The 22627-nt window shown below is 30.3% G+C and overlaps 12 protein-coding genes across 12 annotated transcripts; 7 read left to right on the forward strand and 5 right to left on the reverse strand.

The window, feature by feature from the left end:
- Positions 1-162: 162 nt before the first annotated feature.
- GO595_008937 (C2 domain containing protein) lies at positions 163-2070 on the reverse strand (the record flags this gene model as incomplete). The annotated part of the gene is made up of 1 exon (XM_067922566.1): positions 163-2070. One exon carries the CDS (start codon positions 2068-2070, stop codon positions 163-165), a length of 1908 nt encoding a protein of 635 aa, XP_067770880.1.
- A 1782-nt stretch (positions 2071-3852) lies between these two features.
- Positions 3853-4254, forward strand: GO595_008938 (potassium/sodium hyperpolarization-activated cyclic nucleotide-gated channel 1; the record flags this gene model as incomplete). Its single annotated transcript, XM_067922568.1, has 1 exon — positions 3853-4254. The coding sequence occupies one exon, from the start codon at positions 3853-3855 to the stop codon at positions 4252-4254; it is 402 nt and encodes a 133-aa protein (XP_067770881.1).
- A 251-nt stretch (positions 4255-4505) lies between these two features.
- Positions 4506-5012, forward strand: GO595_008939 (uncharacterized protein; the record flags this gene model as incomplete). Its single annotated transcript, XM_067922569.1, has 1 exon — positions 4506-5012. The coding sequence occupies one exon, from the start codon at positions 4506-4508 to the stop codon at positions 5010-5012; it is 507 nt and encodes a 168-aa protein (XP_067770882.1).
- A 338-nt stretch (positions 5013-5350) lies between these two features.
- Positions 5351-6262, reverse strand: GO595_008940 (uncharacterized protein; the record flags this gene model as incomplete). The annotated part of the gene is made up of 1 exon (XM_067922570.1): positions 5351-6262. The coding sequence occupies one exon, from the start codon at positions 6260-6262 to the stop codon at positions 5351-5353; it is 912 nt and encodes a 303-aa protein (XP_067770883.1).
- Positions 6263-6813: 551 nt separating this feature from the next.
- Positions 6814-7320, reverse strand: GO595_008941 (uncharacterized protein; the record flags this gene model as incomplete). The annotated part of the gene is made up of 1 exon (XM_067922571.1): positions 6814-7320. One exon carries the CDS (start codon positions 7318-7320, stop codon positions 6814-6816), a length of 507 nt encoding a protein of 168 aa, XP_067770884.1.
- A 350-nt stretch (positions 7321-7670) lies between these two features.
- GO595_008942 (60S ribosomal protein L37a) lies at positions 7671-7949 on the reverse strand (the record flags this gene model as incomplete). The annotated part of the gene is made up of 1 exon (XM_067922572.1): positions 7671-7949. The coding sequence occupies one exon, from the start codon at positions 7947-7949 to the stop codon at positions 7671-7673; it is 279 nt and encodes a 92-aa protein (XP_067770885.1).
- Positions 7950-8262: 313 nt separating this feature from the next.
- Positions 8263-10359, forward strand: GO595_008943 (uncharacterized protein; the record flags this gene model as incomplete). The annotated part of the gene is made up of 1 exon (XM_067922573.1): positions 8263-10359. The coding sequence occupies one exon, from the start codon at positions 8263-8265 to the stop codon at positions 10357-10359; it is 2097 nt and encodes a 698-aa protein (XP_067770886.1).
- Positions 10360-10679: 320 nt separating this feature from the next.
- GO595_008944 (putative exosome complex exonuclease rrp40-like protein) lies at positions 10680-11030 on the forward strand (the record flags this gene model as incomplete). The annotated part of the gene is made up of 1 exon (XM_067922574.1): positions 10680-11030. One exon carries the CDS (start codon positions 10680-10682, stop codon positions 11028-11030), a length of 351 nt encoding a protein of 116 aa, XP_067770887.1.
- A 182-nt stretch (positions 11031-11212) lies between these two features.
- Positions 11213-12835, forward strand: GO595_008945 (uncharacterized protein; the record flags this gene model as incomplete). Its single annotated transcript, XM_067922575.1, has 1 exon — positions 11213-12835. The coding sequence occupies one exon, from the start codon at positions 11213-11215 to the stop codon at positions 12833-12835; it is 1623 nt and encodes a 540-aa protein (XP_067770888.1).
- Positions 12836-13027: 192 nt separating this feature from the next.
- Positions 13028-13639, forward strand: GO595_008946 (serine protease family; the record flags this gene model as incomplete). The annotated part of the gene is made up of 1 exon (XM_067922576.1): positions 13028-13639. One exon carries the CDS (start codon positions 13028-13030, stop codon positions 13637-13639), a length of 612 nt encoding a protein of 203 aa, XP_067770889.1.
- Positions 13640-13867: 228 nt separating this feature from the next.
- Positions 13868-14470, reverse strand: GO595_008947 (small GTP-binding protein; the record flags this gene model as incomplete). The annotated part of the gene is made up of 1 exon (XM_067922577.1): positions 13868-14470. The coding sequence occupies one exon, from the start codon at positions 14468-14470 to the stop codon at positions 13868-13870; it is 603 nt and encodes a 200-aa protein (XP_067770890.1).
- A 5983-nt stretch (positions 14471-20453) lies between these two features.
- Positions 20454-20768, forward strand: GO595_008948 (uncharacterized protein; the record flags this gene model as incomplete). The annotated part of the gene is made up of 1 exon (XM_067922579.1): positions 20454-20768. One exon carries the CDS (start codon positions 20454-20456, stop codon positions 20766-20768), a length of 315 nt encoding a protein of 104 aa, XP_067770891.1.
- Positions 20769-22627: the final 1859 nt, after the last annotated feature.

Consider the following 22627-nt stretch of genomic DNA (forward strand, 5'->3'; position numbering starts at 1 on the left):
CATCAAATGAATGTTCATTTGAAACAGATGAAATTATTTGAAAAGCGCCAAATTTTATCCAAATGAAACTGCTTCGTTTAGTGTAAACACAATATAAAAATCGATTGCATTCACTCATTAAAAAAATCAAATTTAATGTTGTGCGGTGTTTACTCCTTCGATTTAGAATTCCTTATGGTGGTCTAATCTGATCTTGAGAACACCGAAGTCAGTGAACTTCTCCAAAAGCTTTGGTAATTTAGGTGGTCTATGAAGTTGGATAACCTTTTCAGCTTCTCCATCATCGAGATCACGAACGTCGATCTTAGCGATACCGATTGGTACGTCCTTTAATATCTTGTGGTCTTGGTAGACAATGATTTCGAGTTGTTCACCCTTCTTCACCTTCTTGAATTCGAATTCCTTGTTGTAGACTGGGTCTTGTGTGTCATGGATAGTTTGTGTCTTAACCATTTCACCCTTAGCGTGTTCCTTACCGAGAAGTCTAAGTGTAACATAGGTATCACTTCCGTCGCTATCAGACTTGATAAGGTTGTTGCAGCCAACAATGACACCCTTAAGTGATTCGTTCTTTGGCTTGATCTTGTATTCCTTCTTTTCGTAAACTTTGTGGATGTGATAAACTTCTTCACTTGATGAAAGTGCTGAAAGTGTTGTTGAGCAGTTGGTGTAGCCAGAGAAGCTTGTTGAGTAACTTGATGAGTAGCTTCCGAGTGTGAAGTTTGAGCAGTGTGACTTGGAGTGCTTCTTCTTTTCCTTTGGCTTAGAAACGTGTGCACCGAATGGTGTATCCTTAGCATCGGCTAAGTGGAGAACAATTGTCATCATACCTGTCTTAACATCTTCAAGCTTGTAATCCTTTTCAAGGATTTGACCAACCTTAAGATCGGAAAGTTTAACAACGACTCTACCAAGTTTGTCATCCTTTAAGATATCTTCATCCATAACTTGGAATGAGATTTCTTGATCTGGTGTAACTGGGACAAAGTGCATTTCTTCGTTCCAAACTGGGCTGAGTGTGTTTTGGATGGGCTTGGTCTTTCTTTGTTCATTACCAAGCTTGACTATGACATATGGATCGGATTTGCCATTAGCATCAGCTGCCTTAAGATCTTTAGCAGAAACAACACGGACGTGGAGGGCAAGTTGTGGCTTGACTTCGCTTTCGGTTGTGAATGTAAGCTTAACAAAACCTGCATCTCCTGGTTTGGAATCCTTAGCTGGCTTCTTCTTTGACATCTTGACAAGTGGGATTTCTACTTGTTCACCGAACTTGATTTCGGCAACTTTGATGATTGCATAACCGATTTGATCGTTCTTCTTGAGATCAACTTTCTTATCCTTGTCGAAGACAACAATTTCGATGGCATCCTTAGTTTGGTCAACTCCGTTGATTTCAACTGTTTCATTCCAGACTGGTTCAAGTGAGTTTTCGATGAATTTGGTATGAACACGTTCGGAACTGCCTTTGATGTTGAAAACAAGATATGGATCTGATGTACCATTACGGTCAGCAGCAATGAGACCTCTAGCGCTGTGGCAAACAACAGAGATCTTCATGTTTCCTGTTGGGGCACCCTTCTTGCTGCTTCTTGAACCTCTTCTTTCTCTCTTCTTATCATCCTTCTTGTCATCTTTCTTCTTGTCATCCTTCTTGTGTTCCTTCTTTGGCTTTTGAGCATCACCGAAAGCTTGGATTTCGAGGGTGAGCTTACCAGCCTTCTTTCCCTTACCCTTCTTCTTGGTCAATGTTAAGTCCTTGGTGATCTTAGCAACATCAGCACCAACCTTGAAGTCGGAAACCTTGAATTGAAGTTCATCAATCATCTTATCGTCCTTAGCAACATCTTCGTCGAACATGTTAACAAGGAGAACATCATCAGGCTTTTCAGTGACTAAGTCGAATTCTTCATTCCAGACTGGGTTCAATGTATTCTTCATGACCTTGGTCTTGACAGATGATTTTTGGCTCTTGAGACGGAGAACAACATATGGATCAGACTTTCCAAGGTCCATTTGGAGAAGGTCTTTACCTTCAACAACCTTTACATGGAGACGAACAGCACACATTCGTTAAGTGATGTGACGCTGTCATTTCTCACAAATTTGATTGGAATAATGGAATTGAATAAGGCCAACCTCATTATCGCAGTTTCAAAAGTGAATTAATTGAAAAAGCTGATTGTAAACTTTTAACTGAAAAAGCAATTGTGAAACGACCACCTTTTGCAAAGTGAAAGATACCCTACTTACAGTCAAAAATATTGAGATAATTTTGGGAAAAATGACTTAAATGCCATGTTAAAGATCTTTTTGAGTTCCTTTTATGATTTGAATATTTCCATTTTGGTGAAAAGACTTCTTTAAATGAATAAATTAAGTGGTTTTTTTAATATTAATTTTCATTTTTTTTAAGTATTCAGCAATGATAATGAAAAACGAATACTAATGCAGTTCTGCTTAGTGAATACTTTTTTATGATGTCTGCTTTTTAGAATGAGTGCATTTTATTATAATTTTTTTTTTTTATTTTCAAATTTCATTTAGATGTCGCATTGGACGGAAGTATGTTGGTTGTTGGGAATGGAGAAATAGCAAAAATTTAAATAAATAATACTTTTTTGTGACCATGAGAAAATAATTATTTTTAAAGCTAAACTTAACATTATACCTAGATTAAATCATTTGGTAAGCGATGCGTTTTTCGAAAACATTAAACTGAAATCGAAAAAGTAAATAATTAAAAGAAAAATCTTTTTTATCAGAACAAAATTTTAAAACTAATAATTTTTGAGACAAAAACGCACTTAAGATACATACTCATTTATAGACTTTTAGATATATTGAATTTTATCATGAATTTTTTTTTTATGAAAAATTGGTAAATGATTTAGGAATAATTAGACGCACTACTTAGTTACATAAAAGCTATAATTCTCATTCATAAGTGAACAAATAATATGAAACTTTCAAAATATCATTTGTAAATTATTAGAAAGTAAAACCTGCATAAAAGATATATTTATTTACAAGTCCTTACATAAAGAGAAAACAAAGATAGATACTTGAAATTGAAATTGAAATCAAATAAAACTAAATTACATTTTTTAATTTTCATCTGCTTTACATTTGCTTTGGTGATTTTTTTATCTCTTAAAGTGCTTGTACAATGTTAGAAAAAAATTATTTTATATTCATATATATAATCTCATGCAAAAGTTGAGATATTAATTCTGTTTAAAATAATATTAAAATCAAAAGCAAACCCTTAGTGACTTAATGATAAAAAAATCAGAACATAAAAAAATTTTTGCCGAAAATTTTGTTATCAACAAAAACCAGAAAACTTAATTGATTTTATTTTATTTGGCGTAATTCCAACTGCGGCTTTTTGATTTAGTGGCAACCAACAAATCACTAATTTGATAGTGGTTAAATATAAACCATTCAAATTCACTTTTTGAGCGTCTTATTTCATAAGAATAAAATACCCTTAACATGTCACCAAATTTTTCACCAACCGGAAATTGAATGGAGCAAGTCACTATTTGCCGTTCAAAATCTTTCAATGAACTTTTTGTATGGTTTTGCTGTTTTTTGATTATCTATTCATTTTCCCAAATGTTGAAGAGAACACAAATCAAGTCATATCCAAAGTTCTTCGAGCAACTCTGTCAAGCAGATCAAATTGATTACGTTAATCTTCAAAAAAGCATCATGAGATCTTTTCTTATATCCAAAAATCCAAAAATTTGCGATAACTTTCAAAATGTTTTTGATTTGATCAAAGGATTTGTACAAAAAGAACCAGAAACACAAAATATAAAATCACTTGTTTGTGGCATTTTTTGGATGAATGATTATATTGTTATCAACACAAGACAGCTTCAATATATCATTGGTAAGTGTAAGTCATCTATCAACAACGGAATCCAAGCTATAGGATACGTTTTAGTTCCTACAACAGCAGAAATTGCAATTGAGCTTGGCAAAATCTTTCCTTTCTTAAAGAATAACTTTTCTGAAATGAGGCAATGGACAGTACGCAAGCTTCGTACACAAGAAGAAGTTCCTGTTAAAGTTAAGCAAGCTCCAATTACTGAAAAACTTGATATATTCGATTTTAATCCTTTCAACCTTAATGTTGAAAACGCATACCCGGATGATACAGCTACACTTTCACCTGTTGAAGTTCCATACATATCAGATCAATTTTTTGTTGACCAAGATCCATTATGGTTTCACTATCACTAATTATACTATCCAATAATAAATGTTTTTAATATGAACAAATATTGCTTCAATAATTATTTTTTTTTTTTTTTGATTTAAAAATTTTGATGATTTAAAAATTTCAACATCAATTTTGTAATTACCATTTAATTCTTTTTTCGATTTGTCGTGATAAATAAATTATCATAAGTATCTGCTAGAAATGGTTTTGATCTTCAAATGAGAAGCGCTTTTCATCTTTGGAAACGATCAAAATTGCTTCAAAAACTGTAATGGAGTACAACAATTCCTTTTCCGAAAAAGACCAAACTTCTTTGAATATCCCTAAATCTCCGCTTGTAGATGCACAAAACGAACTCGAAGAAAACACAAGTACGTTCAAATTATTCCAGCCATCAAATAATAGCTCAAAAAATCGAAAACAAAAAGGAAAAAAAGAACAAATAAACCTTCCTGAGCTACCTCAAATTCCATATTCCATTCCAAAACTTGAACTTCCTAACGAGTATATCAATACAAGTTTATTTGATTTAGATTCAATCTCAAGTAATTTGGATAACAACCTCAAAAACCTTTCAGAAATGTGTCATGATGCACTTCAAAATCTTATAAAACTTGAGGCGAAGTCAAAGAAATGTGTTCATTACTCAAAACTTACAAAAGCTATTAGTGACTCATCTCTCCAAGAAGCAAATCAAATATATGAAATCTATGATGAGCATAGCTTTAGCTCAATCATCCAGAATTCAGTGAAGGAAATTTTCAACCTTAAATCCTGAAATTCCAGCCCAAAAAGAACGTTAATTTTAACGGTCGCATACCAACATTTTGGCATTTTTTGGAAATTTCTGCCATTATTGACATGTTCGTTGTATCTTGTCCAAGTGATACGGTTTAACGTCTTTGTTCAAATAACCGTTAAAAATGGGGTAGCCAACCAGATATAAATTCACTTTTTGTCGTATACTAAAAACAAAAATTATTTTACTTTCTTTGCAATAAAATGCGCAACGTTGTTTTTATTTTCTAAATAAGAGTCATTTAAAAAAAAAAATTAAAATTTTATTAATTACATTTGATCAAAATTTACATGTTATTTTAACATATTTTAATGGTTTTACAGAGACATCTGTATCTTCTCATAATTATGGAGAAGAAGTCTAGTGTCAATATGCCGAAAAATATTGCAAAACATTTGACAAAAACACTGAGTATCATTCACAGGAATAAGATGTAGTTGCTCGTGGCCCAGAACAGAAGCAATTGCAATGATTGTTTGTTTAAATTGAGTTAGATTTCCACTGAGTAACATTGCAACAAACATAAGAAGACGATCTTCTTGTGTTCTGCATTTGGCATAAAAGGAATCGCAATCAGCTTTGAAGAAGTCAAATGAATCAACTCCATGATCATTTATTACCTCAAATGTTGAAGGTGAAAGATTTAAAAGTGTTGCACGTACGCACATAAAGTCTTTTTTAGGATCGTATTTGTCCTTAGAGATAATAGTCCATGCATCACGAACATATTTAAAGAGGAAAACTTCAGTTTGGTCGAACGTTAATTTTGAACCGTCGACGAATTTGAATCCATTTTCATCGGCGTCGTCGGTTAGGAATGCTTGAAAAATTGTTTTAACCATTGATATGAATTGGGATGTTGGTGGAAATTCCCCAAAGTAATGTGTGAACATTGTCATAGAAAGGTTGAAAAACAATTTCTTATGATACTCTGTTTTGAGATGAGGTTTTTGAATCCATTTCTCAATACATGCAACAAATTCTCTTAGCTTAAAGTGATGTCTCCATTGCCCTTCTGTGGTAGACTCCCATTGCTTTTTAAGTTGTGCATAATCTGAATCAAAATTTGGATCTGGATTAATGATTTTTTGTAATAACAATGGATACAAAACTTTTGGAATTTCAGTTGTAGAGAGTTTGATTGTTGATAAATTCATGGTTTCAATATCTTCTTTTGTTAATGTTTTCATTGAACAATTTGGAATATTAGCATCTATTGTCCATAACATAAACGCATCAACGGGTCTTTGGTGGACATTTATTGAAGGTTGATATTTGGTATGTTTAAACAAATCTAAAAACTTTGAAATATTATTTGAATTATTTTTGGGTATATCCTTTAGCCAAAATGTTCTCCCATCGTCGATTGGTTCGAGGTTAAAATGCTTATTTAAAAATTGAATAATTAGATCAATATCCTTGTTGTTTTTCAAAAGAAAAAACCTATCTTGACCAGAGACATGAAAAGCAATTTTTGTTGGGTTATCTTTAAATAACTGAAATGTGCTGTTTGAAGTTAGAATATCAGTACAAAGAACAGATTCATCATCATTGCATCTTAATATAATAGCATCATTTTCTTTTAGCAGCCGTAGTTTCACACTAAGTTTTGAATTTTCATCAAGTAGAATTACAGCATCTAAACTTAAGTTTTGCATTTTTTGAAGATTTCACATGACATGTCTTAGATTTTTAATTTTTGCCTTTTCGAAGAAAATTTTGTTAAAACTATACGCGAACAATTTTAGGCTAAAAATTGGCATTATGTTGAGAAACATATTTATTCAAATTGAATTGAAAGAATGTCATTGATCAATTGTTTCCTTATTTGTCTGTCTGCTTCATTTCGACCATTTGATGGGCGAACGATCATAGCCATTCCAAATTTGATTTTGTCGGATTTCTTTCCATACTTTTTGGCACGCCAAAATCTTTGAATCATAACAGCACAGAAGGATGGGTAGCAATCAAAAAATTTGTCAATACACTTCACAAGTGTTTTGGAATAGGACTCAATGTTAAACCCTCCACCAAATTGAAGAAGTCCAATTTGTGCAATAATAGAACGTACTTGTGCAACATTCTTCAAGAATGGATCTTGAGATAAAAGAGATGGAACAAGTGGATCATTAGATGGCTTATCGAACAAGTCCTTGAAAAGATATGTTGTTGACTCATCACAAACTGGTAGTGGTGTGAGGCAAGACAAGCTGTTTTCGTTAATATCAGGGAAATCGCCAAAAAGAGAAGGAACAACTTCTCCCATTTCTTCTTCTTCTTCCATCATTTCAAAGAATAGCTTGTCAAAGTGTAAAACCGCCAAATGCCACACAAAATTGGTGGTTATGACAATGAAAACTAGCTGGCCACATTTCAATGCGTTACTTCATTTAAAAATATTTTTTGTTTACAAAACTGTTTTTAATCCATGAAAAAATAACCACTGTATATCGTGGATATACAAAAATAAACTATTTGGAAAACCAAGGTCATTTCCAAGGCATTCCTTTTAAACATGAGAAAAATGCATACAGAAAAATATTTTTTGAAAAAATTCATATCCACTAATTGAATTAATTCATGTTAAAAAATGTAATTTAATGGATAAAAATTGATGGTTATTATAATCAGTTTAATTTACTTTGCTTGAGCTTCACGGAGACGTTTGATTGCTGCACGAGCAGTGAGAGCAGCTGGTGTTGATGGAATATAAGCGCCACCTGTTGTAGCCTTACCACATTTCTGGCATTTCCAAATTCCTACAACTGTTCTTCTGACGGATGTTTTTCCACAAAATGGACATGGGTACTTCTTACGTTGTGAAATTTCTATCTTCTTGATTGTCTTACGAAGGGAAGCACCATAGCGAACGCCATATTTACCAACAATTCCTACTTTCTTTGTTCTGCGAGCCATTTTAAAGAAAAGGATGGCCAAGCCGTTTTTGCAATTGAAATATTCTATCGTTGTTACCCAAGGTTACCCCGCCATAAATGTAAAGTATTTAAATCTAAAAAACTTTTGTTGCAGAATGGATTTCTTGAAAAAATGTTGGAATGAACAATTGGAACCAGAAATCTTTCTCGATGAAATAAACAGAAGGAGAGAAAAAAACTTTCAAAAAAATGTTTTTAAAAATCTCTTATCATTATGTGGAGAAAAAAACTTACCAAATTATTTGTTCATCCAATACCTACTGAAAATATGCGAATCAAAGCCGAAAATATTTATGGAAGCTTTCAGTGAAATAGATGATTTAAATCAAAAAGGAATTTTAAGACTTTTATGTGAAGTTGAAGAAAATTTTTTCAGTAGTCTAGAAATCAACTCCGATGTTTCTGCTAGAATCGTAGTTAATATTATTAGAATTTGTGTTACAAATGTTGAAGATGAAGATTTAGCAAAAAGAGCTCTTTCAAATTTATCTCTTTTCCCTTACTTTGCTGTTCTTATTGCATCAGCTCGAATGTATTTTTATAATGAAATTGTTGAACTTCGTCCATATTTTAGGAAAATTGTTCCTGTTCAATTTGATTTTGAAGCCTCACTTACATTTCCTATCGAACTTATAGATGATGCCATTATGTTGGATGATTTTGGTGATCCTGATCTTTTTCCACGCCATGAAATAATCTCATTTTTTGTTACAAATACAAATATATCATTACATGGATTTATTTCACAAAAAGTATTTTATAAGCTTTACTTATGCTTAGTTTCAGATTTTATCTCAAGTCAATCACTTCAAAGAGCTTTTGTCATTACAAATTCATTTGTTCAAATAATACGTTGCAACGATAGGAACTTTCTGAACGATACAACAGCGGTTTTATTTTCATCGGAAGATGTCAGAAATTTATTCCAAAAAATCAAAGAAAATGATTGTATTACTGATGAACCATATTCATTTATAGGTACTCCAGAAGATTTAAATGAAGTTGAACAACTTTTAATTGAGATTCCATATACTGGTATTGATCAAACGAATATAATTCAATCCATATATGCACATCCAGCATTATCATCATCATTTATACGATTAATAAAAGAACGAATGAATCCAGATAATGAATTACAATCTGAACATTATGCAAAACAAATGTTATCTGTCTATATTGATTTAACATGGTTTCTAATTGAACAAGGAACATTTTTCACATTTATTACTCATACGCTTGAAATCTCAATGGGAATAAGGGATGCAGATTGTTTTTATTCTGTTTGGATATTACCATTAACATTATTACGATATGCATATGGTAATTCATCACAAACAATTCGAGATCAAATTATTTCATATATCGAAAATTATAAAATGGAATATATTTATTTTTTAAAGAGTTTATTACAAATAGATTGTGATGATGAAGAAATACCTCAAACAGATTATACTGATGGAACTCTTGCAATGGAACCTGCTATGACTCTTTATCAATTATTAAGAAATGAAATTAATGTCGACGATATACTTCAAAATATTAATGAAAGAATTTATCTTTGGGTTCCTATTTTAATTTGGGCTTTTAAATCAGAAGAATCTAAAAAAGTAAATAGTGTAAAACATCCAAATTCACCTTTGATTAACTTCTTGTTCCATAGCGTAATGTTAAAATCGACAAACCCTGTAAGAGGTTGGAGATATGCTATGGGTGAAACTGATTATCAAATAATAACACTTTTTAGACCTGAAAACGTTTCCGCTATAAAGCAAACAATTTTTGAACAGTTTAACGTTCTCTCACGGCCCTCCCCAATTGATGCAGGTCAACTTGCGAAAATTTTAACAACATGGCGTGCGTGGGCAACAATTTTCTCATTTAATGAACTTTTGAAAGTTATATTAAGTCAGCTCGTTTGGAAAACAGTTCATAGATTAGTTCCTAGAGAAGAAAATAATCTTTTTCAATCTGTTGCTTATATTTTATCAATAATGATAAACGAAGAAAAGGATTTGATCAACGTTGCAATTGATATGATTCTAGATACTGCACGTAATAACATTGTGACTTTAATTAGTGGAGTTGGAATTGCTGGTTTGTGCTTAATTCTAATACTAACATTCGATGGACCTTGGGAAGAAGTGTATAAACGAGTGTTACAGTTTTGCATCGAATCACTTGAAACTGATGAATTATTACAACAAACCAAAACTATTTTTTCTTTAACCTTTATCCGAAAATCTTTTATAATTCCACGTTTGCGGAGCATTGTAACATCTGATGAAGTGTTTGATGCTCTACAGAAAGTTGATGATTGGAAAGCAATGATTGACTTCTGTATTTCGAGGCATCAATTCATTTCAGATCAAAATAATGTATTTAAATAATTATTTTGCCTTTTTTTTTTTTTTGTTTGTTAACAAATTATTACATATTTTTCTTCATTTAATTTTTAAGGTATCAAAAAGGCACTTAAAGTTTAGCACTTTTGTTCTAACTTGTGACCAAAAATTTAATGAATGTGAATTACATTCAATCAAATTATTTTTACCATCCTAAAAAAGAAGACATTGTAGTTGGAATAATTGATAGAAGGCAAAATGAAGATTGGCTTGTAAATATTGGATATTCACACAATGCATTATTACCTCAACTTGCTTTTGATGGTGCTACCAAAAAAACATGTCCAAAATTCAATCCAGGAGAAATGGTTGCTGCTTATGTTGAAGAAGTTCCAGAATCGGGCGAAATATTATTAAATTGTATACCAAGAACGAATGCAGAAAGACTTGGTGCACTTGTTGGTGGCTCTCTTCTAAGGTGTAATCCCAAGGCAATACAAATGATCACAGAATTAAAATTACTTGAAAAAATTACTCAAGTACCAATTCGTGTTGTTTTTGGTATGAATGGTAGAATCTTTATTGATGCTAGTACTGCAGAAATATCAGAAAGGCTTGTATTTGCTTTGATGGTAGCATTCGATAATCCAGATAATATAGTAGAAACTTATGAAAATCAACTAGCTCTCATCAAATTCCCTACAACAAACAATTAGAGTACCTTGTTTTTTACACAAAAATAAAAATTAATTCTTAATAAATTCACAAATTAAACAAATTGTTTTTTTCCATTACTTACGTAAAATTTTTCTTATTGTTGATCTGCATTTTTAATATTTTTTGTTCTAATGAAGAAATTTATTACAACAAAATATTTTGTCACTTTTTTGGTACCAAAATGTCGTCGCTTCCAGATGGAAATCTCCGTAATTCACCAGTTTTAGTTTCTGCATTTAATCCACAAACAAATCAATATCAACAAATTGGTAAAACCATTGTTGCTGCTATTCGTAAAAGCGGAAATATTATAATATTAGTTATGGGTCCTAATCGTCAAGCCATATCAATGTGTCCAGCTACACCACAAATAAACTGGGTCATTCAAAATGATGTATATTGTTCTTATGTTGATTCCCGTAATGCACGTTTTCTTCTTTTATTTGACAATGCACAAGAATGTCAACTTTTTACTGCAATTGCACTTTCTGCCAAGCTTGCACAATCACCAGAACCTATTTGTATAGTTCAATCTGATGGTCCCTTAATGAATGGATCAGATCGATTAAATGTTAAATATCGCTGTTATGACTTTACCCAACCAAAGATTGAAGCTCCTATTATGCAAGAAGACAATTTTGAGATCTCATCTACTGATTCCACCCCACTTACCACCATCATCAAAAGTGGACATTTTGGATCTAAGTTTATAGTACAATATCCAAACAACGTCATAGCCATAGTTGAGTCCATTTATGAGAAGAAAGAGCTCCCATCCATTACATCTTCGACACCACAATCTGAATCACCCAAATCCGACTCTCCCAAACCCAAACCAAAGAAGCCAAAGACACCAAATCCCGAACCCCCAGCTCCACAACCCCAATCCCAGCCTCCAACACCACAACCTTCGCAATCATCACCACAAATTCCACCACAACAAACATCCATTCAGCCAACTGAGCCACCACAGCAACAGCCAATGTACGATTCCCAGCTCGAATCCATCCGTAACGAGATGCAAGCCAAGTTCACCGAACTCTCGCAAATGATCGCTTCACTCCGCCGCACGCAAGTCGGCTACTCCAACATACCTCTTTCCTCGGATATATTGGTCAGTTCTGTTCAGCGCCTTCTTCACGAGAACCAAGTCAAGGATGTTCTCATTTCCGAGAAACAAGAGCTCATTAACTTATTACGCGAACGACATTCGGACACACGCGAACGCGATGCGCTTCGTATCCAATTAGCGGAACTTAGTTCAAAGCTTTCTGCGCAGCGTCAGTTGACACAACAAAAGCGCGACCAAAAGGAGAAACTGAACAAACAAATCGAAGAACTTCGCGAGCAAATCGAAAAGGCGAAAATCGATTCCGAGAAACGACTTAGCGAACTAAATCTTCAACTCGAAGAGGAGAAACAAAAGCAATTCCAAGAGTTGGAGCAACAACGTAAGCAACTTGAATGGAACGCGAAGAATGCCGAAGAAGAAGTAAACAAAATCAAAGCCGAATATCAACGAGCGCTTGACGAGAACAAAATGCTGAAGCAAAAGGCGTCGAAGGATATGTCGAAAGAACTCGAGAAGATGAAGAAGGCAATGCCTGTGCTGATGCAGAGAACTATAAAGCAAATGGTGTCCGGCGTGTACCAAATGATAAGGGATAACTTCGACGAGGAAACGGAATACGACGGATTGACTGTGATGAAGGCGATACGAAACGCGTTGCAGGCACAAACAAACGAAATGTTGGAACAAATCGACCCACAAGATGACGACGAGGAAGAAGAAGATGAAGAATGAATTCTTTCGATTCGTAATTTTATAATATGTTAACGAAATGAATAATGAGAAATCAATAAATAAAAATTATTTTGCTCAGAGTTGTTGTGAATGAAATTCTTGATTAAAACGTCAGTTGTTAACAATATAATTTACGTAGGAAGAGAAAACAAATCCAATGAAATAAAAAGACGTTTAAAGTTGTGGTTTTTTATGCAAGAAAGAAAGTTTCCGGCCAGTAAAGAAATTGAGCTCCGAAGACCACAAATTCTTTTTGTTGGAGATATGGCCATTGGCAAAACATGTTTTTTGCTTCGGCTGACTGAAGGCAAATTCATGATTATTAACGAAGCAGTGACTCCTGATTGTTATGAATTCAACATTATGTACGAAAATATTCCATATGCTATTCGTGGATATGAATTTGCCATAATACCAGGTTATGGACAATTTGATCCATTCACAATTTACCAAATAGATGTTATAATATTTTGTTTTTCACTTGTTTCTCTAAACTCTTTTCAAAATATTCGCGACGTATATCTTAAAGATAACCCAAAAATGAAGAGAAGACCTTGTATTTTGATTGGGTTAAAAAGTGATCTTCGCGATGAAAATAATCAAGAAGATCATAACATAGTTCCAACTTCACGTGGAGAAGAACTTAAAAATATTATTGGTGCATATGAATATATTGAATGTTCTTCTTTGACTGGTAAAAACATTTCAAAAGTATTACCAGCCGTACTTCGAATCATTGCATCTAAGGATTATGTACCTCCTTCATATAATGATGAAAGTGAACGAAAATGTGTAATAAACTAAATATCATAAATCTAAGTCATTAATTTAAATAATTTTCATTCATGAACTTGAAGTTAAGTCAAAATGAAAAAGTATTTTTTAATATTTTAATCATTTAAAGACATTAATGACAATAGCAATGCAAATGAAATAAATTTTTATATATTTTTATTGAAACTAATGACCAATTGTTCAAATGTTCAACACATATTGAAAAACGAAATAAATAAAAACATTTGGCATTGACATTCAGCAGCACGCATCTTCTTTTGTTTCTTTTTCTGGAAGTTTTCTTTCAGTTGAAAAAATTTTTTTCTCACAAATAAGTTGAAAAACATTTTCGAATAACAATTCAACATTTTCGCCTGTACGCGCAGAAGTAAAATATGTTTTCAAATCCATAGGATCTGTATAATCTAATGCATCACCTGTCGATACGCAAGAACCATCATTTTTATATAAATCAATTTTGTTACCTACAATGAATTTAATTGGGTCTTTCTCATCTGCACGCTCATCAACTTCTTTAAGCCACTCTCCTATGTTATTAAATGAATTTTTATTTGTAACATCATAAACACAAATAAAAGCTTGAACGCCTTTATAGTAAAGTGGTATGAGAGATCTATACTTTTCATCCCCTGCTGTATCGAATATGCTAATGCTAACTTTAGTGTTATTATAATCATATTTGCAAGAAACAGTTTTTACCCCAATACTTGTTTCATATTTGTCATTAAATTTTGAATACACAAAACTGTTGATTAGGGATGTCTTACCTACGTAAGAATCACCAATGAAGACAATCCTAGCTCGAAATTCGGGTGCTTCAACTTCATCATCTTGAATCATTTTTTTCTGTGATATTCAAAAAGCTTTCAATTTTTTGGTTTGACAATTTTGCTTAAAACATAATTTTCTCAAAAATTAATGAAAATTTTCTCCTTTATCAAAAATAAAAAAATTAAACCATATAATATTGAAATGATATCTTGAAAATTTAATTTTTATTAATATCTTATCTCAAAAAATATTAAAATTTACAAAAATCAAATTTTAAAACCTAAGATTGTCAAATGTATTCGTTTAAGTATTTATTTAATTTGGATATTTTCATGTTGATATTTATTATTTTTGCGATGTTTTTAAAGTTATCTTTGTACACTTATATTCTTTTTTTTTTTTCGATTAAGTATTTATTAAATAGATTCCTTTTGATGAATAAAAAATAGAATATTTTTGATATTTTCTTTTCTTTTCGAAAAATTAATTTTATTACATTCTTTTTTGATTCTTTTTTGTCAATACAATTTTTACGTTGATATTATATTATTATTCTCAAAAATTCAAAATATACTATATTTTAAAAAAAATATACATGTTCAAGAGCAGTTGAAACTATAAAGTCGATTGTTTTCAATGAAAGCGCATTCAAAATTCAATGAAAACCTATTGTTAATTGCATTGAATGAAACTTTTTGAGCGTTATTCCTTCAAAAGTCCGTTCGATATGCCAATAAATATCATTTTCTCTCATTTTTTAGGCTTTCCGGTAATTGAAATGAAATAATATGACGTCACTTTTTAATTTGAACATTATGTTTCAGCTTTGTGAAAATATTCCGATTGCTAAATCAACAAAACATTTCTAAACGAAAGTCATACAAATGAACTGGCAAAAAGGCGGCGCGGTTGAAGATTTCTGTATCGTTCTTGACTGATTTATTAGCAAGTTCCTCAAGTTTTCTCGCAAATGTGTTCTATTGTTTTATCCATGCACATCTTTTGCTTATTACAAATCTTTCCAAATTCAGGTAGAAAGATTTTTAGTGATCAATTATCTATTTCTCAAACTCTCAAACACACTCCTTACCTTACTTTGGAATCCAAAGGGTATACATATTTACCATTCTCAACCTATAACAATGAGAGTGTATCCATTAAAGAATCAAGTTTTATTATGATAAAAGCGAATGAATCGAATATCATTACAGAAGAATATCAGCATCATTTCTCTTTACTAAAGTTGCCGGTATCATATGTTAAACATTATTTTAGATTCTTCCCTTTGGTATTTAATCATTTTTCAATAAAAGCTCATTTACCAATTTCATTAAATAACTTCATGAAGAAAATGTTCAAATTCAATGAAACTGTTCAAGTTCTAATTTATAACTTTTTTATTTTGGGATTTTTTTTATTATATGAAATCAAATTTTTTAGGAATAAATTGAAAACAAACGAAAAGAAAAAACATAAAAATGTTTTAATTTTTGTAATGTTTTTCATGAATTCTTATCAAATATTTCATGAACATAATTCAACACTTTTAATCATAAATACAAATGAATTTGAAGATATTAATGAATATCAAGATAACACGAAATTTATAATTATCAGTGAAAATATTTATACAATTCCAGGTGGTTCATTTTCAGAATGGCCTTCAGTTGTTTCAGTTAATTTTGGTAATTCTATATCAGACATTGGGAATTATGTGTTTTCTTTATGTTCTAATTTAGAAACGATTATTTTTGGAGAAAATGTTACAACAATTGGAGGTTCAGCATTTTCATCATGTTCATCAATCAAAAACATTACAATTCCAAATTCAGTCACAACAATTGGTGGTTCATCATTTTCATTATGTTCTAATTTAACGATATTAACACTTGGCTATGGAATCAAAGAAATTGGAAATTCAGCATTTGGGAATTGTTATAGTCTTCGATGCATTTATTATTATGGAGATTCAGAACCAAGTATTGGAGAAAGTGCATTTTTTAATGTTTCAACAAGTGTTATCACATATTCAACATACATTGGAAGTAAATTTGGAAATTTAGATGTTGCCAAAGAGAACACAGAAGGAACATGCGAACCACTTCCAACACGTTCATTTAGTCAGTCGAATACATTTACTGAATCACTTCAAAGTGATATTTCATTATCATTTTCATATACATTAACAATTACATTATCAATTACACATTCATTAACTATTTATGAAACACAAACGAAAACATTTTCATTATATATAAACAATTCGGCATTTTCATATATTGAAACAGAATTTATTTATTACAGTTATACAGTTGTTATTTATTCGACTTATTATAATTATTATTCCAATTTCTTTACAATGTTTCATACTTCCAATGAAAATTCGCCAAATGGAATTACGACAAATGTTTTGATTGGAATTATTTGCGGATCATTTGCATTTGTTTTGATCATTGTTGGAATTGTTATATTTTTAGTGAGAAGTAATAATAAGAAAGAAAAATCGATTTCAAAGTTACAGTTTAAGGATACAACAACATCAAGTACAAAGCAAATCGAAGAAGTAAATAGTTTAGTTGAAGATATTGTGAAAGAAGATGAAGACAATTGGCTATGAATAAACTGTGTAATGATAAATATTTTTGTTTTATTTATATATAAAATTATTTTGTTGTTATACAAAATAAAATGTAATCATATTAACGATGATGTCATTCTGACTTTTTAATGTTTTCATAATAAAAAAATTTAATTTTGAAGTGTTTAAGTAGTATCACTGACTTTATATATAACAAGGCAAATATTGTTGAATAAATGATCAATGATTTCAAATTATGCTTTAACTTCTATTAAATGTTGACTCTTTTGAATGAACATTACTCGGATACATTATCCTTAAAAGCAAAATATCTTGTTTAAATCAAAGATACATTGAAAGGGATTATGTACATGAAGAGCTTCTTATGTAATATGTTTATTTTAAATAATGAAGGGACTTTAAATCATCAAATGAAAGAATTCTCAATGCTTTAAAGAAAGATGAAATTTTATCATGATGGAATCAATTTTAACAAGTGAACGGCACATCAAATTAGAGCATAAATCCAACTCTATCACATATATTCATTATGTTATTTAAAAGTGTCTTCATAATGTTATAAAGTCGTTTCTTTGATTGTCTTTTTAAAAAATCGATTCAAATATCTCAAAATCGATTTGAAAAACTTCAATTAAACAACAGGTTTTTTAATGTTTAACCGTGAGATTTTAAACTTTTGTGAAAGCCGATATATATATATTTGGTGGAGGGCCCGAAATATATTACAAGCTGAAACATGAAAATCTTTCTTTTGTTCAGCATTTCGATCATGGCAAAACGATTAATAACCGATATAAAGCTTATTACACCTTATATCATTCAAAAAGAAATATTACAAATACAAAATGACAAAAGAAAAGAAGGATTGACTTACCAATGTGATAGAGAAGTTTCAGTTAATGAAATTATGATCAAAAAATTCAAAAGATTTAATAATAATTATAAAGTTTTGATAAAGGTATTTTCTTTAAATTCAAGGCTTAACAATAAATCAGCAACAATTGTACATCATGATTTTAATAACAAACAAAAATTTCCACAATCATATTTTTCAAACATTTTGAAAAAATACTTTAAAATCGATATATTTGTCAAAAATGGAATATTTATGAGAACTTTTAACAAATCTTATGAAGATATATCTTCGATTAAACGCGAATCTTCACGTTTTTTGATGATGCAAAACGATATCGAAGTCGGACCAAATATTTTAAATGTTTTACTTCAGTTAACCATCATTTTTTCAATGATATTTTCGGTTATTTATATGAAATTTTATCAGAAAAATACAATTTCGGTTCAGAAAATATTGACGACCAAATATGTATTGGAAGTAAAAGAAAAGAAAAAAATTGAAAATATTTTTGTTTTTATTTCTGTTTTTGTAATGTTTTTCATGAATTCTTATCAAATATTTCATGAACATAATTCAACACTTTTAATCATAAATACAAATGAATTTGAAGATATTAATGAATATCAAGATAACACGAAATTTATAATTATCAGTGAAAATATTTATACAATTCCAGGTGGTTCATTTTCAGAATGGCCTTCAGTTGTTTCAGTTAATTTTGGTAATTCTATATCAGACATTGGGAATTATGTGTTTTCTTTATGTTCTAATTTAGAAACGATTATTTTTGGAGAAAATGTTACAACAATTGGAGGTTCAGCATTTTCATCATGTTCATCAATCAAAAACATTACAATTCCAAATTCAGTCACAACAATTGGTGGTTCATCATTTTCATTATGTTCTAATTTAACGATATTAACACTTGGCTATGGAATCAAAGAAATTGGAAATTCAGCATTTGGGAATTGTTATAGTCTTCGATGCATTTATTATTATGGAGATTCAGAACCAAGTATTGGAGAAAGTGCATTTTTTAATGTTTCAACAAGTGTTATCACATATTCAACATACATTGGAAGTAAATTTGGAAATTTAGATGTTGCCAAAGAGAACACAGAAGGAACATGCGAACCACTTCCAACACGTTCATTTAGTCAGTCGAATACATTTACTGAATCAAATATATATGCACAAACAGATTCAATTCCATTCTCAGAATTATGTTCAATTAGTCAGTCGAACACATTTACTTCATCACTTCAAAGTGATATTTCATTATCATTTTCATATACATTAACAATTACATTATCAATTACACATTCATTAACTATTTATGAAACACAAACGAAAACATTTTCATTATATATAAACAATTCGGCATTTTCATATATTGAAACAGAATTTATTTATTACAGTTATACAGTTGTTATTTATTCGACTTATTATAATTATTATTCCAATTTCTTTACAATGTTTTACACTGATAATAATAATCAAAACAATGATAATAAAACAACAATTATTATCATTTCTGTTTGTGTAATTGTGATAGTAATAGCTATTATCATATCATTAATTATATTATTGAAACATATTAGAAATAAAAAAGAAGTAATTTATGAAAATGATAAATCAGAACATAATGAAAATGAAACAACGAATACATTTACTACGGGAATAAGTAATATAACTATTGAAGAAGATCCATTCGCGGAAGATTTCCGAGAAGAAAAATTTATTGAACAAATATAATTATCAATAAAAATACGATTTTTATGAATATTTGATATTGTATACAATGATAAGCCTAAATATAATCAAATCCTATGAAAAAAAATATTAGCATGAAGCATAACATATATATATATAATGAGGTAATTCAAAAATATATGGTTCATTCACATTACAAACTATAACTTTCACACTTACATATAATTAACATAGAACTCATTATAAATCATTTAAAGAAACAAGTTCCAATGGTAAAAGAATTTATTCAAATGTAAAGAGTAAGGTGAAAGTAATAATAAATCAAGAAGTAAATCCAAAAAATGAGAAAAAGCATTCAAATTCATAATTTTTTTAAATTCAAAATTCTCTATAACAAATTCTGATTATATATCATATTTACTGATAGTCACATGTAAAAAACATTATAATTCGTTAAAAAGCATGAATAATGTTTTATCAAGCTATTGTTAAACAAATACATCACATCAAAATTGGTTTGTCTCTATGAGCATATCTCTCCCCAAGATGAAAAACACCAATCAAAACATAAAAATAGAAAAACATTCAAACAAATAATTCTCTACATCGAATTATGGTCATATTTCATCTTTGCTGAAAGTCACATGTCAAAAACATTATAATTCGCTAACAAGAAAATTCTTCATCAACTTATGTCTAAACAAACACAGCGAAATTTGTTTTCCTCTGAGATCAGCGGAAGATGAAAAACACCAATAAAAACGTTCAAATTAATAATTATTTATTCGATTTCCCAATTCTCTGCAATCCTAAACAACAAATTCTGATCAAATTTTTCCTCGCACATTGTTTTGAACTTTGTTCTGCACATCAAATTCGTTCTCATGTTCTTACACGGCAGCAGCTGCTCGAACGTCACTGCCAGCAAGAACACAATCGACTTCGCGGACATTACCATCGGCTCGACGATCGGCAGTTTGATGTTGTTCACTTTCTCCATCAAACTGACGGAGTACAACGCCTCGAAAATGGGCGTAACGACGAAAACGATTTTGTTCTTGAGCTCCTGTTGCGGCTTCAGCTGGAACTTTGTCTCGTTGAACAAAATTATGACATTTGATTTATCCTTCAAATCGAATATTGCGTTCGATTCTTCTTTTTCTGCGGCCATTTCAGGTGCTATGAACCCAACTAAGTGATTAACTGTTTGAATTGTTGGTATTTTACATCTAAGATTTGGCAAATTTAATCGTTTCGAATTTGTTTCATCTATATCAATTAAATTACCAATTCGTTGTATAAATTTGTATAATGATTCTGTCATCACATAATTGTTAGTGATATTAATATCATTTGACATAATGTGTAAAATCGGTATCGGCAAAACCGTCGGCACTTCTTTTTGATCGAAGCCGTTTATAACCGACTTGCAATCGGATACTTTATGAAACCGTATTTTCCTTGAATTATTTGAATCGAGTAACCCCGTTGTAATCAAGAAATCAATTAGTTTTGATCGTTTCGATTCAAATTTCAAGTTTGGAATATTGAAATTCATTTCACTCCAATTATTCCATTTTGTTGTTTCTTCTACAAATTGTTTAGCGAATGATTCATTTGAATTTTTAAGGTATTCTTCATCGATAGGTTTAATTTGTGGGGATTTCAAACCGATTTTAATTTTCGGTTCATTAATTTTTTGATTTTTAATTTCATCTGTTTTATTAATTAAATTATTATCGAAACTTTTAATGTTATTCAGTAATTTAACTTTGACGATTGATTTACCGAAGTTTCCTCTAATTATTAAAACCAATTTTTTGTTATTTTCGATTGAAGTAATTAAAATCAAGTCATCGATCGTGAAACAATTTAATTTATAATTATCTTTGAACTTTTCGATTATCTCTTTTTCATTTATTTTCTCGTTAACTATTTTCCCTGTCATGAAAAGTATTTGTGTACAATATATTAAATATTTAATGTAATTATGTCTTGAATTGAACCAATGTTTTTTCTCTTTAACGTTTAATAAGTTTTTATTTAAGCAATTAATCAAATCGAAATAAGCGTTTACGTTATTTTTGTTTTTAGTGAATTGTTTCGGATTAAATTTAATGAACGAATAAAACATTTGTAATATTACAATGATTAAATTATTATTATCTTCTTCATCAACTTTAATCTCTATAAAGTTATTAACAATTTGTGACAATAAATTTTTTGAAGAAATTTCTTCAATTAAATTATTATTATTATTATATCTTATCAAAACACTGATAAATATTATTATCACTAATAACTTCGTAATGTCTTTGTTCGATTTAATTAAATTAGAAATCAAATCAATGGAAATTACATCTTTAAAACTATTACAAAAACATAATAACTCAAAAATGTCAATCGAATCTTTCGTGTAATTCCATATCGATGTGAATCCTTCTTTTATGTTTTTGTTCTCATCTTTACATATTTCAATCGCTGATATAAATCCATTTGTCATTGAGTTACATAATAAATCTGATAAATATAACTTAAATGGTTCAATTGAAATTAAATATAAATTATTGATTTGTAACTTGGCTAAAAATGGTGCAATTTTTGAGCCTGTAACTAATACTAAATTAGAATACGCTAAAAAAGATGTGAACACTAATGGATGTTTCTCATTAACAAATAATAATATGGAAGTAATTAATCCAATTATAATTTCATTCAAATCAGCTACATCTAAGTTTTTGATAATGCTGAATAAAGTATTCAAATTGATGGAAACCGCCGGATCAAAAACTGGATCCTCTATCGTAGGGAAGAACGATAGGTATTTGCCAAATAAACTTATGAAAACTGATGCGTCATATTTCGCAACAAAAAGTTTCGACTTGGATGCTGATATCGCAACGTTAACAAGTAAATTAGAAATGTCATATAACATTGATATGTATTTGGTAAAATTATCGGGAACATTCGCTGCAGATTTATAATTTAATGATTTTAATGTATGATAAAATATAAGTGGTAACTTACTAGAAGAAATCAATTCATTAGGAATAAATGG

The sequence above is a fragment of the Histomonas meleagridis genome, assembly GCF_020186115.1.
Source record: "Histomonas meleagridis strain 2922-C6/04-10x chromosome Unknown contig_80, whole genome shotgun sequence".
NCBI lineage: Eukaryota > Parabasalia > Tritrichomonadida > Dientamoebidae > Histomonas > Histomonas meleagridis.